The 13,442-nt window shown below is 37.4% G+C and overlaps 1 protein-coding gene across 3 annotated transcripts in view; it reads right to left on the bottom strand.

Moving 5' to 3' along the window:
* KCNT2 (potassium sodium-activated channel subfamily T member 2) overlaps nt 1-13,442 on the bottom strand; it is a 377,107-nt gene that overhangs the window by 43,676 nt on the left and 319,989 nt on the right. For all 3 annotated transcript variants that reach the window (XM_059048725.2, XM_059048889.2, XM_067027514.1), the window contains 3 exons: nt 10,978-11,079; nt 6,784-6,867; nt 5,751-5,879 (listed from right to left, as the gene is read on the bottom strand). In XM_059048725.2, the coding sequence (XP_058904708.1) occupies nt 5,751-5,879; nt 6,784-6,867; nt 10,978-11,079 (315 nt within the window). The remainder of the gene's footprint in view (nt 1-5,750; nt 5,880-6,783; nt 6,868-10,977; nt 11,080-13,442) is intronic.

Here is a 13,442-nt window from a genome sequence, read left to right as displayed (position 1 = left end):
CTGTACGCACTTCCACTGTATGTTTGTCTTTGTGTGAATCCTCCGTCCACCAATTTATAGCCCACAAGGCAAAAACTGAGTGAGTGTGCCAGGACTTTTATAAATTTCATGATTTTAACGATGTGTATTTTTTATCATCACGTGTTGTTGAAAAGACATCTGCAAAAGGATTTGGTGCTTCCCCTCCTCCCACAGCCAAAGCAGTGACATAATTTAACTTTTTTCTCTGTACACCAAATATGGGAAGGTACTGAAATCGGATTAGGAAGTGATGTGGCGTGAAAACCTGCATCTGCCTTTAAAATGTATTTTTTTCAACTCCATGAAAAAAACAAGGAAGCAAGACCTAGATTTTTTTATATTAGTTTATCCCTCCTACATTCTTATGTGAAATGTTGGCATTAAATTTAAAATATTTCATATATTTTGAATAGAATTGAATAGAATAGAATTGGATATTTAAAGGCATAAACTGAAGAAAGGATCAATGAGTGAGTCTGAAAATGAAATTTTACAGCTGGAAATTTATTCGTTGTTTTTATTAGTTATACATACATAGTCTAAATAGCCAGAAAATGTTACGGTTTGTTTTGAAAAATAGCAGCTCCCACCATGATCTCTTCTATTTTCCTTTCGGAGGACCCAGCTACTTTTACCTCTTTTAGCTAGACATGTAGATCCTTATCTTTGTGTCTCTATATAACATGCTTGACTGTCATTTCTTATTTTTTTTGTCAATTCATACTTTTATCTATTGACTTCTCACTCTGGAGGAAGAGAGAGTAACTATCTTTTCCACCCACCATTGCCATATCCCATCATTTCAAAATGGCTGAAGTATAATTTTGGTTAGATCAAAATTCAGGGCATATTATGACTACAATTTACAGGTGAAATATATGGGAAATGTGGTTACTATTCATTGCCTGCATAATTTTTGGATGTTGGTGGTGGTGATATTATATTCCTAGAGTTAATTAATTCTATTAATTGCTTCATTAGATTTGTACTTGGTAATCCATCCTGAACTCTTTGGCAATTGTCTAATCTTTCCTTGAGACAGTGAGATGCATCATGTATCCCACAGCTTCCATTTTCCAGAAGAAAAATTTTCTGAAGCTTTCTGACCTGCTCCAGGTTGCACCTCTTGCCTGGTGGTCCCTTCATCACCTTCCTGACTTTTGCCTTGGCCTCATACTTGTTGCCAGGTTTCCATAAAATGTCTGCTTTCTTTGCATACATGATTACTTCCTCGGTTTACTCATTCATTCTGGTGGAAGTAATTTCCTTAGAAAGCAGGCATGGGAGCATATGTTTGGAGAAAATGTTGAAATATGATTAATCCTACCCTAACACAAGTCTGGTAGTTTTGTCTGAATATGGAATTCTAGTTTGGAAATAAAATTCCCTCAAAATCTCGAGGGCACTGTTCCATTGTCTTTTGGCTTCTAGTGTTGCTGGTTGAGAAATCCAAAGAAATACTTTGAATGTGACCTATCCTTTGGTTTTCTCTCCCATCTCTTGAGATCTTCTCTTTTCCTTCAGTGTTCTGAAATTTTATGATGCCTTAGTGTGAGCCTATTCTACTCACTGTGGTGGGCCTCTGGTGACCCTTCCCATTTGGAACATGTTCTGTTCTAGGATTATTATTGTTATTAAACTGATATTTCTTCAATTTGCTTCATTTCCTCTTTAGGGAAGTCTTAAAATTCAGATCTTAGACTCTTAGACCTCCTGGACTAGTTCTCTAATTTTATCTTATCTTTACTATTTTCCATGTTTGAATTTTTGCTCTAGTTTCTTGGAAGTTCCCTCAGCTTTGTGGTACAAACGTTTTCACTTCTGCTCACGTACTACCAATCCCCAAGAGTTCTTTTTTATTCTAAATGTTCCTTTAAAAATACAGCTTCCTATTCATCTTTTATCCTTATAATATCTTATCTTTCTAATAATATTAATTATAGCTTTTCAATATAGAACTTCCCTAATACATATTTGACATATCCTATAATTCACCCACTTCAAGTGTAAAATTCAAGGATATTTTAGGAAATTTACCAAGCTGTACAACCAACACCATAAAAAAATTTTAGAATATTTCCATCACCCCAGTAAGTCCCATCATGTTCATTAACTGTTACTCTCCAGTCCCCCCCTCCCCACCGGCTTAGGCGATCACTAACCTACTTTCTGTCGGCATACATTCACCTTTGTTGACATTTCACATACTTGGAATCACACACTGTGTGGTCTCCTGAGTCTGTATTCTCCCACTTGACATGATGTTTTTGAGGTTCATCCAAGTCACAGCACATATAAGCATTTTGTTTCTCTTTACTGCTAAATGGTACTCCATCGTATGGCTGTACCACATTTTGACTATCTGTTCACCAGCTGAAGGCCTTTTAGCTTGTTTCTACTTTTTGGCTATTTTGGATAATACTGCCGAGAACATTCATGTGTGAGTCTTGGTATGGATATAGTTTCATTTCTCTTGGGTAAACAGTCAGGAGTGGAAGTCTTTATTATATTTTATGTTTTATATTTTCTTTTCCCTCAGTGATCTGTCTTTCCTGCAAGTTCAGTTTTTTCTTTCTGTTTGTTTGTTTCGGTATCTCTATTTCATTCTATTCCCTGAACTAGGGAAGTTTGAGTTGTCTTCTTATATTAAGAGTATAGGGCTAAGAAACTGATCGAAAGCTCTGGGTGGGGTGTTTTAAGTGTGAGTTTCATGGTCCCCTGACTAGATTATTGACCTGGAGACTCTCCCGCGTCTGTGTCATTAGGCCGTTCACGTGGCTTGGTCAGATTCCCTGGAGAAGACTCTTCGACCTGCTGTTGAAGGGTAAAGGGCACAGAACGCACCTTTGCGCTTAGCTCTGTGAATTCACTGTGGTACTACTGCCTGCAAATGTGCCGTGTCTCCCAGTCCACAGACCATCTGTGTACCCTCTTCACAGAGCCACCCTTCAGACCGCCCTGCCCCTGCGGGCGAGAGGGACAGTAACACAGCTCTACGAGCTGTTAGGGAGAATGAGGGCCTGTGAACCATCTAAGAAAGAAGATGTCAGATGTTTCAATTCTAATTATTGAATGAAGTTTCTACCTCCTGAAATCGGGTGTCCTTTTCTTTCTTAATATTTTTCTTTTTATTTATTTATTTATGTATTTATTTAGTTTTGGTTGCGTTGGGTCTTCGCCACCGCACGCAGGCTTTTTCTAGTTGCGGCGAGCGAGGGCTGCTCTTCGCTGCAGTGCGCGGGCTTCTCATTGCGGTGGCTTCTCGTGTTGCAGAGCACGGGCTCTAGGCACGCGGGCTTCAGTGGATGTGGCACGCGGGCTTCAGTAGTTGTGGCGCACGGGCTTAGCTGCTCCGCGTAATGTGGGAACTTCCCGGACCAGGGCTTGAACCCGTGTCCCCTGCATTGGCAGGCGGACTCTCAACCACTGCGCCACCAGGGAAGCCCTGGTGTCCTTCTTTAATTAAAGTAAGAGAAAAATTGGCATTTTGGACAACGATAAATTATTTGAATTCTAACATGAGTATTCTCGAACCATTTGAAATTTGAGAGAGATGGTGGAATGCATGAGCCACACTTTCATTTCATTAGATCCACTAAGCTCTTATTCTGTGTTTTTATATAATCAGGAAGAAGAGAATGTTTTTCCCTTCGCACAAAACCCAGTCTTTACTGAGTAAATACTGAAGACGTTCTCCTCTTTAAAAAAAAAAACAAAAACAGAACATCGACTTAAGGGATATTTGCCTTATTGGTACTTTTGCATCTTGCAAAACTGTAATTAAAGATAGATAATGTTCATCATGTTATCTATCTCTTAAATATCTCTAAATATTCAATGTCTTAAATAAGGAAGCACATAATATACTCATTCTTTTAACAGTGATCAGGAAAAACAAATCTTTGTCTAGATGAACTTACATCCTTTTGTGTATCAAACTACAATTATTATAAAACTCAACAGTTCTATTTTTGCCTTATTTGCCAGGAAAATAAACGTAGAATAGAACTCCTTTTCAACTGTAGCAATCACTTCATTTTAGATGTAAAGTAGCATTAATTTCTATGCCCCATTAATATATTTTGCTGTAAAAGTGCTTGAAGGTCCTATTTTTATCTTTAATTATTTAAATTGCCTTTTTTTCTATAATAGGCAGAATATAAAATCTAAATAAAAATATGTGTTCCAGAAGATGAACTGAATTCCGTATAGGAAGACAACAGGTATTATTCATTTAACCCAGTATCCTTTTATTTTTCCAAGGTTGTGTGCTTTTAATATAAGCTAAAGAGTTGGGGGTTTATAAACATTTTGCTGGTTTGTGATAGGAAGAAATGACAAAAATGTAACATTAAATACTCCTTGATGACAGTACAAATACTCAATTACTCTTTCCCTATCTGTACTGTAAAGAGCATACAACAACATCCCTTAATAATACGAAATGAATGAACATGGATATGAACTTGAACAAGGGCAGGATTTACCATGTTCAAATTCACAGAGTACATATTATAAGATAAGAACAGGATAGTATTCTGCTGTGTGAAAATCTTCTTTGTTCTTATCAAGTTCAAATAAGAAATGGTTCATTGCTTTTTTTTCTCTTAACTTTTCATCAAATAATAATTTCTTGGATGCAGTGTTCTTTAAATTTTAGGCATATCTGACTAAGCTGTCTTACACATTTAACTTTCTGGTGTGTTTCTCCCATCAGTCATTCCTGATTTTCTCTGATTTTGTCTTGCTCTTTGTGGTGTGAACCACGGGGACCACAGCCAATGACAAACTCAGATTCAGGAGCAGAGTTGGCAATAGAGCTGCTTTTAGCGCCTCTGAAGCTGCAGTGAAACCACTAAAGAGCATCTCAGAAAAACTGAACTATTTCCTTCTGGCCTCAATATCACTTACTTAAATGTCAAACTACAAATTATATCAAGAAAATAAAAATCTACTCCATTACCCTTATGCTTCTTATACAGCTCTTCTTTTCCACACATGGATTCACTGATTTTAATCACACGTTGGTGTAATGATTACATGACTATTAAAATGCATGTAATTAATCTGAGCTTCATAGTTGAGGTTCTATTTTGCATAAGACCAAAGAAAGAAATGGTTAACCAAAATTTTGAATATCTTTGAGGTATCTGAAGAAGAAAAAATATTTCCAGAATATAAACAGTAAGTTGGAACCACACAGTGTGACCAAATTAAAACGTGAATATGTTTTTGGTCATACGTAGGCATCAGAAATTCTGTTCCATTTTAATAGGCTCTAGTTTGCTTTTATAATTACTGAGCTTTCCTCTGGGAGGGTCTGGCACTGATCCTAGAGTTTTTCTTAGCTTCAAAGTAGTCCTCAACCTAGAGTTTGAAAAATGTGAGTTTTATGCTTCCTAACTTATCTTTGTTTTCCCTCTTTCCAAATGCTAATATGTGGAGTTGAAGATTATATTAGAAAACTAGTTTGCTTGCCCTGAGAACTTTTCTTATGTATCCAAAGGTTACTTAGAATTAACTTGCTTCCTGAAAACCTACAAAAGACATTCACAGCCCAAAGTCCACAAACTCTAAAACAGTCCTTTAGCTAACATTATTTTATGAAATTCCTGACATAATGTACATAATTTAATGACATATGTCAGAGATAAGTTTCTAGGCTTAGGAATGGCAGTATATTCCATAAGATTAAACATTAAGACAGGAATATCTTGATATTTCCAAACCTCAGATGTAGTAAGTTTTTGAGATTCAGTCCTGTAGATTCCAATGGGAACATCTCCGGTGGAAGAACATAACTTCTGATACAGTCTGGCGTAAGTTCTGATCCATAAGTCATCCTCGGTGATTTTCATCTACAATCACATGAATTATTTACATATCAAAATTTTAAGAAATAACCCAATGGTAATTTTTCACTCTTTAAAGGTAGATTTTATTGATATTTTGAAATCTCAAAGTGACATTTCATAAGTGCTTATGCATGTATTAAAGTTTTTTTATTACACTCCATCTCAGCCTTACCCCTGGGGTTCACCCGAACTTCAGAAACTGACTGCTCCGTTTGTGGCAGCATGGTATTGTATTAGTCCCATAAACGTGGGCAGTATCACTGGTAATTGATTGGGAATTGTTGGAAAACCTGTAAAGACTCGTTTGAATGTTTCAATAACCTTAGTGGACAGGGTCTGCTGATGTTACAAATCTTGAAGTGCAAAGGACACTCCAGCACAAAAATGAATTGTCCATCCAAAGTTCTACTAGTACCCATACTGAGGAAGATGTGTTACAGTATGGAGCACAGGACTCACAGACAGGAGGCATAAATGCTGGTCTCTCTTTGCTAATCATGAATTTGAATTTGTTAGCAAGACACTTCATTAAATACACTTAGGCATAGTACACTTATTTATAAAACAGAGACGTTAAATGTCATGATCGCGGTTTTCCTTGGCAGTGTAGCATCCTATGTCAGAAACTGTCAGTCTCAAATACCTGCTAGAATTTTGTACAGAACGGCTACCTTCAGGATTATTTTTGTTCTGAATTTTGTACAGAATGACTATCTTCGGGATTATTCATTTAAATAATGTTTTCCCTAAACATTGTTTAAGGAATTAAAAAAAACTAGGATGCTATTCTTTGAGCACGTATTAGAAAAAAAAAAAAAAATGACATAGAAGAGTTAGCCAAAGAACATTATAGATGGCTTTCAGAGTTGCCTGTCAGAATGATCTACACCAGAGATTAGTAACTTACAGAGCAAAGAAACCCCGATCCTGGTGTAGTGTCCAATCCCAGCAGAAGTCTGGTGATAGAAATCATGTAGTCCTTCACAAATGACTGCAATATAAACAAAATATGTATTTATTGTGTGTAGGAAATACACAGAATAGCTTAGAGAATGAACATCTTATCACATCTTAAAGGTTATTTCTTGTAACACATCATTAAGCCCCCATAAAAAAGGAAATAAAAATCTACCTTGCCGGTGTACTCAACACACACGTACAGTTAAGCTGTCCTTAAAGAAATATGGGAAATGATAATTTTCTAGAATATCCAGATTTGCTTAAATTTTATGGATGCTATTGGACGTGATGAAAACATTTTTAGATTTTTAATAACAAAAAACTATAAGCTGAAATATAATAGAGAATTTTTTTTTTTTTTGCAGTACACGGGCCTCTCGCTGTTGCGGAACACAGGCTCAGTGGCCATGGCTCACGGGAGCAGCCGCTCCGCGGCATGTGGGATCTTCCCGGACCGGGGCACGAACCCATGTCCCCTGCATCGGCAGGCGGACTCTCAACCACTGCGCCACCAGGGAAGCCCGAGAATGTTTTAGAAAATCTAAAATGACTAAAATTTACAATGAAATATTTCAACCAGTATTTGTTTTTTTGTTAGGATTAAACTTTATGCTAGTAGAATACATTTCTATATAATATTTAAGTAAACCTAAATATTAGTGAATTAATAGGTTAGTATTAAATACCATCACGAGACTATTTTATTTGCTAACATATGATATATTTTGACATGTTGTTAGAACACTACTCAATAGTTAGAATATTAACTGAAAAATGCTTCTGGTTTCTTCAGTTTATTTTTTGGTCTGAGTGAAAAGAAACTTTCAACCCATACAAGCAAATTTCACCATGATATGTAACAATTACTTCATAAATTGTATGAAATTACTGCCATGAGTTTGATCGTCAGGTGTTAACAAGTGAAACATTTAAATAATCATCTAGGTATTTTGCATCCTTGTTGCTGCAAATGGCATTATTTTGTGCTTTTTTATGGCTGAGTAGTATTCCATTGTATATATGTATCACATCTTCTTTATCCATTCATATAGCGATTATCATACTAAGTGAAGTAAGTCAGAAAGAGAAAGACAAATACCACATGACATTGCTTATATGTGGAATCTAAAATATGGCACAAATGAACCTATCTACAAAACAGAAACAGACTCTTAGACATAGAGAACAGACTTGTGGTTGCCAAGGGGGAGGGATGGGCTAGTAGATGCAAACTATTACACTGAAAATGAATAAACAACAAGGTCCTACTGTAGAGCACAGGGAACTATACCCAATCTCCGGGGATAAACCATAATGGAAAAGAATATTAGAAAAAAGAATGTATATATGTTTATAACTGAGTCACTTTGCTATGCAGCAGACATTAGCCCAACATTGTAAATCAACTATACTTCAATAAAAAAATAATGACAATAAATCATCTAGTTATTTTGTATAGCAAATACTTTAAAAGTTATAGCACCTTTTAAATAAATCCTCTAGACTACTTCGTTGATTGCTAATTTCTTTTACCAAGAGCTAATTTCAAAAAACTAAACGCATCTAAAAAAGAACATAAGGCAACGCATCTAAAAAAGAACATAAGGCAACGCATCCATTCCATTTTTTTTCAGGCCATTTATTTAAATGGCCCTTTGGTTTTCAAGGTATATTAATCTCCTAGTAATTAGGACATGAACATATTGGGGCCACCAAGAGGAGCTGTGACACGCACCCCTGTTAGCATTATTCAATTTCATTTGTAACTCAGTGGGCGCTAAAGAAAAATTTTAAACAAATTCTTGGGCACTTAAAACTATTATTTTCCAAAATGAAAAACAGAAAGCACTCATGGAAGAGAAATTACACTGAAGATTTGGCAAATGACTATTTTAAATTATTTTAGGGCCACATGTGGTGATATAGCTAATGTTTACTGTATTCTTCATCAACACCTTCTTTGTCCAGAGGTCACGTGTCCTGTAACTTCATCAGGGCATAGACTAGAGTTAGATGTGAGCCCAAAATGTGGATAGCCCCATTTAATATCACTAAATCCATGCATTAAGGCTTATGTGATGCAATCATAGAAGATTTTTCATAGAAGATTTTTTAAATATCTATTTAATTTTATTTTAGGTAATAACTTTTTAAATAATTGGCTTTCCTGATCTACACAGATGAGAATTAATAAAAACGATTAAAAATATGAAAGCGATCTATGTTTCAAGTGGGATATAATAAAAACCAACCAACCAATCAAACAGACTCAAGCATTATACAAATGCAGAGTCATTTACCACAGGAAAAGGGTGGGGATTAATCTAATGAGGTGTGCATGGCTTGAAGATGATTATTCCCACTAAACACTGGGTAGTTGACCTTCCTGAGCCCCTGTCTCATCCATATATTATGATTGATAATACTTCCTATATTACAGTTTTCCTTGGGGAAGCAAATAAAATGGGGTCTAGAATAGAATTATATTAATAGTAAATCACTATACAATTGTAGTCATCAATAATAGTTCTTGAATATATAAGCATTTATCTTTAAGAAGATGGGTTTAAACCATTAACCAAAACAATTCGATTGTATATTTTAAGAATACAAGCATGCATGTTATATAATTTTAGAGAATAAAATGTTTTAAATTTCTAATCGTTTTTTAACCTGTAAATAAACACTCTTTACCTGTCTGAAAGGCGTACCATTAAAATATCTCATTTGACGTCAGAAGGTAAATGGGCGATTACTACTTCGAAAATTATTGTTCTAGTTCATTCTTTCTGCAGCTGCTAGCTTTGGAAAAACACAATTTCTTGTATTTCTATGTGTAACAATAAAAGTGAAACAAAAATGAAAGGAAAGTAATAACTACTGCTCTCCAATTCTACAGAATGGTTTTCCTTCTACTTAGCTTATATATCAAAGACTTTCTCATGGGATTTCATTTAAACATAAGGTACTGTGGCTAAAATATCTGAAAACCACTGGTGCATAATGACAGCAAGCATTTGACTGCTGTGGATATAAATCCCCTCAGAGGCAACACTGCTCCTCAAACAATCCCTCCCTTGAACCCCCTCTTTGAGAGATCAGAATTACGTGTGCCTGGCAATGGGGTCTGGGGTGGAAGCCTGGCTTCCGGAGTCCCCAGATAATGTGTCTGCAAACTTTCGGGAGAACAGGAGTGTTTATGGTTCTTTACTGTGTGGTTCCCGCACTCATCTGGCGTAAGCAGATGGTTTGAAACACGGCCAGAGACATAGTCATAGGCATAATTAGCCCAGAGGCCAGTAGAAAAGCTTTAACTCTCTTTGGATTAGTTTATTCAGTCAGGCATGGAGCATAAAATACATGCTCAAAAAAGACAACACAGTGCTTGAATGTTTAATTTGAGATTAATGTTATCAAATAACTTAAAGCCCTATGAATATCTTTTTTCTCTTAATGGATATATTTAAAAATTATCTGACTACTTGAATCAGAGAATATGAAATATTGCTTTTGTTCAGTTTCTGACAGAGTTAAAAAAAGATGAAAATATATCTGTGTAAAATAAAATCTCTATGAACTTCTTAGCTAAAGCTAAGAATGATAAAATGACAATGTAAAACTCTGGCATTCAGGAACAAGCCGAACGAGTCTTAGTGGTTATAAAATCTTCCCTACATTTTTCTGAAGTAGGCAATAGTTAGCAGATGTTTCAAATATGTCCTTGGTTCATCATCAGTTTATTGACATCATTTGGCATCTTACTAAAAATATATGCATTAGAAAGAAAGCTGTCTTTTTTTTTAACCTGGTAATTCTTCCTTAGCTTTTATTTATTGTCTCGTAATGTGCTTAGAGGAATATGCAAAACGTATTAAAATGTCACATGAGACATTGTAGGACACTGGTGTCATAGAATGCCTCATATCATTTCATAGATTATTCTGAAAAATAATTGTTTCCTACTGTGTGTTTCATAGGCACATTTATGTCATTAAATACATGAAGTAAAATACTGGATTACTTCCAGAGCCAATTTTAAGTTAACAGCTCCATGAGAAACACTAGTTGTATTATGCGTTTGACAGCATCTAAAGAAAACAGAAAATAAACATTTTAGAGAGAAACAAGAAACACTGCATACCTGGTAAAGAAGTGTATCCAACATGCTGATACTGAACACCCTCCCGGCAGCAAAAGGCAGTCGGAACATAAAGGCCAAATTAGAACCTCGCTCTCTTTCTTTCTGTTCAGAAATTTGCAAAAGAAAAATTTGTGAGCATTCCCTATTTTATGCTTCTCTACTTACTTAAATTTTCCTAACATATGTGAAGAAAGCCATTTTTATGACGTGGTTCTTAGCTATGAATGTGTCATGACTTCACTTTTAATTGTATTTTTAGTGTCCCTTTACTTTTCATAACCAAGTTTTCCTGGTGAAAATACCCAATGGTAAAGAAAGCTTAATCCTTTCATACATTAAACATTTATTTACTCTTAGTACCTATTTCTGAACAGGATTTGAAGTGACATTAATAAAAGGAACAAACATAATAACATTATTTCATCAAATATAACAAAAACCTAAAGCCACATCCTGTATTCGAACACCTAGAATATCTGCTTTTGAATATTCTCATATGTGAGGACAAAACACATAGGCAAGTAGGAGCGATCTCAACCAGTGGTTTCTAGCTTTCTGTCATTCGAGTTTCAATTTACCCATCCGCCTTTAAAGTTGTACCAGCCAAACCAATCTGCAGCTAAGCTTCTGCAAGTGACAAAAAAAGTGTGTGTGTTTGCGTGTGTATTATGGTGGATGAGGGTTTCTTTTGAAAAATTCTGTTGCTATTAGTGCCTGCTAATAAATGAAGGCCTAAGACCAGATGTTTGTGTCAGATTGGAAGGAATTTCTTAAGAATGAAACTTAACCTTGGACTTAAGTGGTGACCTCAAAAATGCTCGTTCCTTTTGCTGCCAACTTCCGTGTAACAAGAAATACGAGACGCAGCTAAGCCAATAAAAAAAGAATCACCCACCCCTCGCTCTCAGAGGCAATGGGAGGAAGCCCCTGTTTCTAATGGAGCAAATTTGGGAGATCTCAAGGGAGGGGACGTCTCTGGGTCCCCCTTTTTAAGAATGGAGGGGAGGGAGCATCGCTGAAGGAGGGGGTCTTGGAGAGGACGGGGGCCACTGCTGCTGCTTGCTGTCACGATGGTGCTAGAGAGACTCGAGGCCTGGGCTTCCCCTGGACAGACAGGGGAGGCTGGTGTGCAGCATCGAACCTTTCAGGGAGCAGGAGGAGTTATGCCGCCACATCTATAGGCCCAGCCAGACCATAAGGACATCCTCACTGGAGATGCAGACAGAAGGAGGGATATGCAGGTGGTGCCCCTGGGTCTCCGTGTCCATTACATCCCAACGCAGCCTCTGATTCATTAGCCTTGGTGTCAAAAGTGCTTCACGTGAACCGCCTGGGTGGTTGGGAGATGCCTGGAACGAGCTGTCTTCTCGCAGGGATGGACAGGCTTTCCCGTGAAGTGGGGGCCACCTCTGGTCCTTAAGGTGTACTGCCCAAACCACGGATCTTCAGCCCGAGTTAAAGCAAGCAGCCAAAATAAAGTGCCGAGACCCTAAGAATCTGCAGTCCAGCATCTGTCACGAGGTCACGTGGGAAAGAGCAAGGCTGCTGGGCCCCGCGCACGGCTCATTCAGGGTCTTCTCTCCCAGAACTCGGCGACCCGTCTCTGTTATCTGACTGGGATCTTCTAAGCCAAGGACCACCATCTCTGTTCACCGTTCACTCGTCTAGCCAACCAGGGGCGTGGGACACGTGGCAAAGCACGATTTTATGCTTTTGCATGTCTTCTCATCCCTTACAATTTTTAAACCAAGTGTTGTTCTTTTTGTTTTTTTTTTTTCTTTGCTGCACACTTAGCTGCAGTAGAACTAGATAGGGAATTTGTTCACGGTTAGACTCAGAGGGTCGCGGCGGTCGGGCGGTGGCAATGGAGAGGCACGGGACAGTGTTCCCGAGGCGATCATACGTGGGGCTGGGTGGGTGGGAGGCCGGGGGCGCGCAGTGGCCGCACAGACGGAGATCCAAGGAGCCGGACACACAGAGCACGTGCCAGCTGTGGAGGAAGATGTGGTCTCAAATACTGTTCAAAACTCAAGCCGGAGGAAGACTGAGAAAAGCCATAATTGAGTGATCAGAACGTGATTCCAACTCCGGCCTCTCCTCTGCTCTCTCAGTGTGTAACTGTCTAGTTTTCGGCTTTAAATTTCTCATCTTAGGACTTCTACACCCACACATTAGCGTTCACATCTTTCCCAAAGTTCAGTTACAACTCTCAGCCTGAATAGTTTTTTTTTTTTTTTCAATTAGACAGCTTTTACTAAATGAGAAAACTACATTTAAAATGTGCTTTAAAACAAAATGGAATTAGAAAAAAAAGACATATGCATTTGAAAGAACATTGCATTGTGCTGAAAATCAAATCTCTTGCAGTAATACAATACACCAATCCCTAAAACGTAAGTTAACAGAATTCTCAATTTAACATTTTCTTCTTTTTGTTTTGTTTTTGCGGTACGCGGGCCTCTCAC

The sequence above is a fragment of the Kogia breviceps genome, chromosome 1 (assembly GCF_026419965.1).
Source record: "Kogia breviceps isolate mKogBre1 chromosome 1, mKogBre1 haplotype 1, whole genome shotgun sequence".
NCBI lineage: Eukaryota > Metazoa > Chordata > Mammalia > Artiodactyla > Physeteridae > Kogia > Kogia breviceps.
Note: the sequence above shows the minus strand (reverse complement) of the source record. Positions and strands in the feature narration are given on the sequence as shown.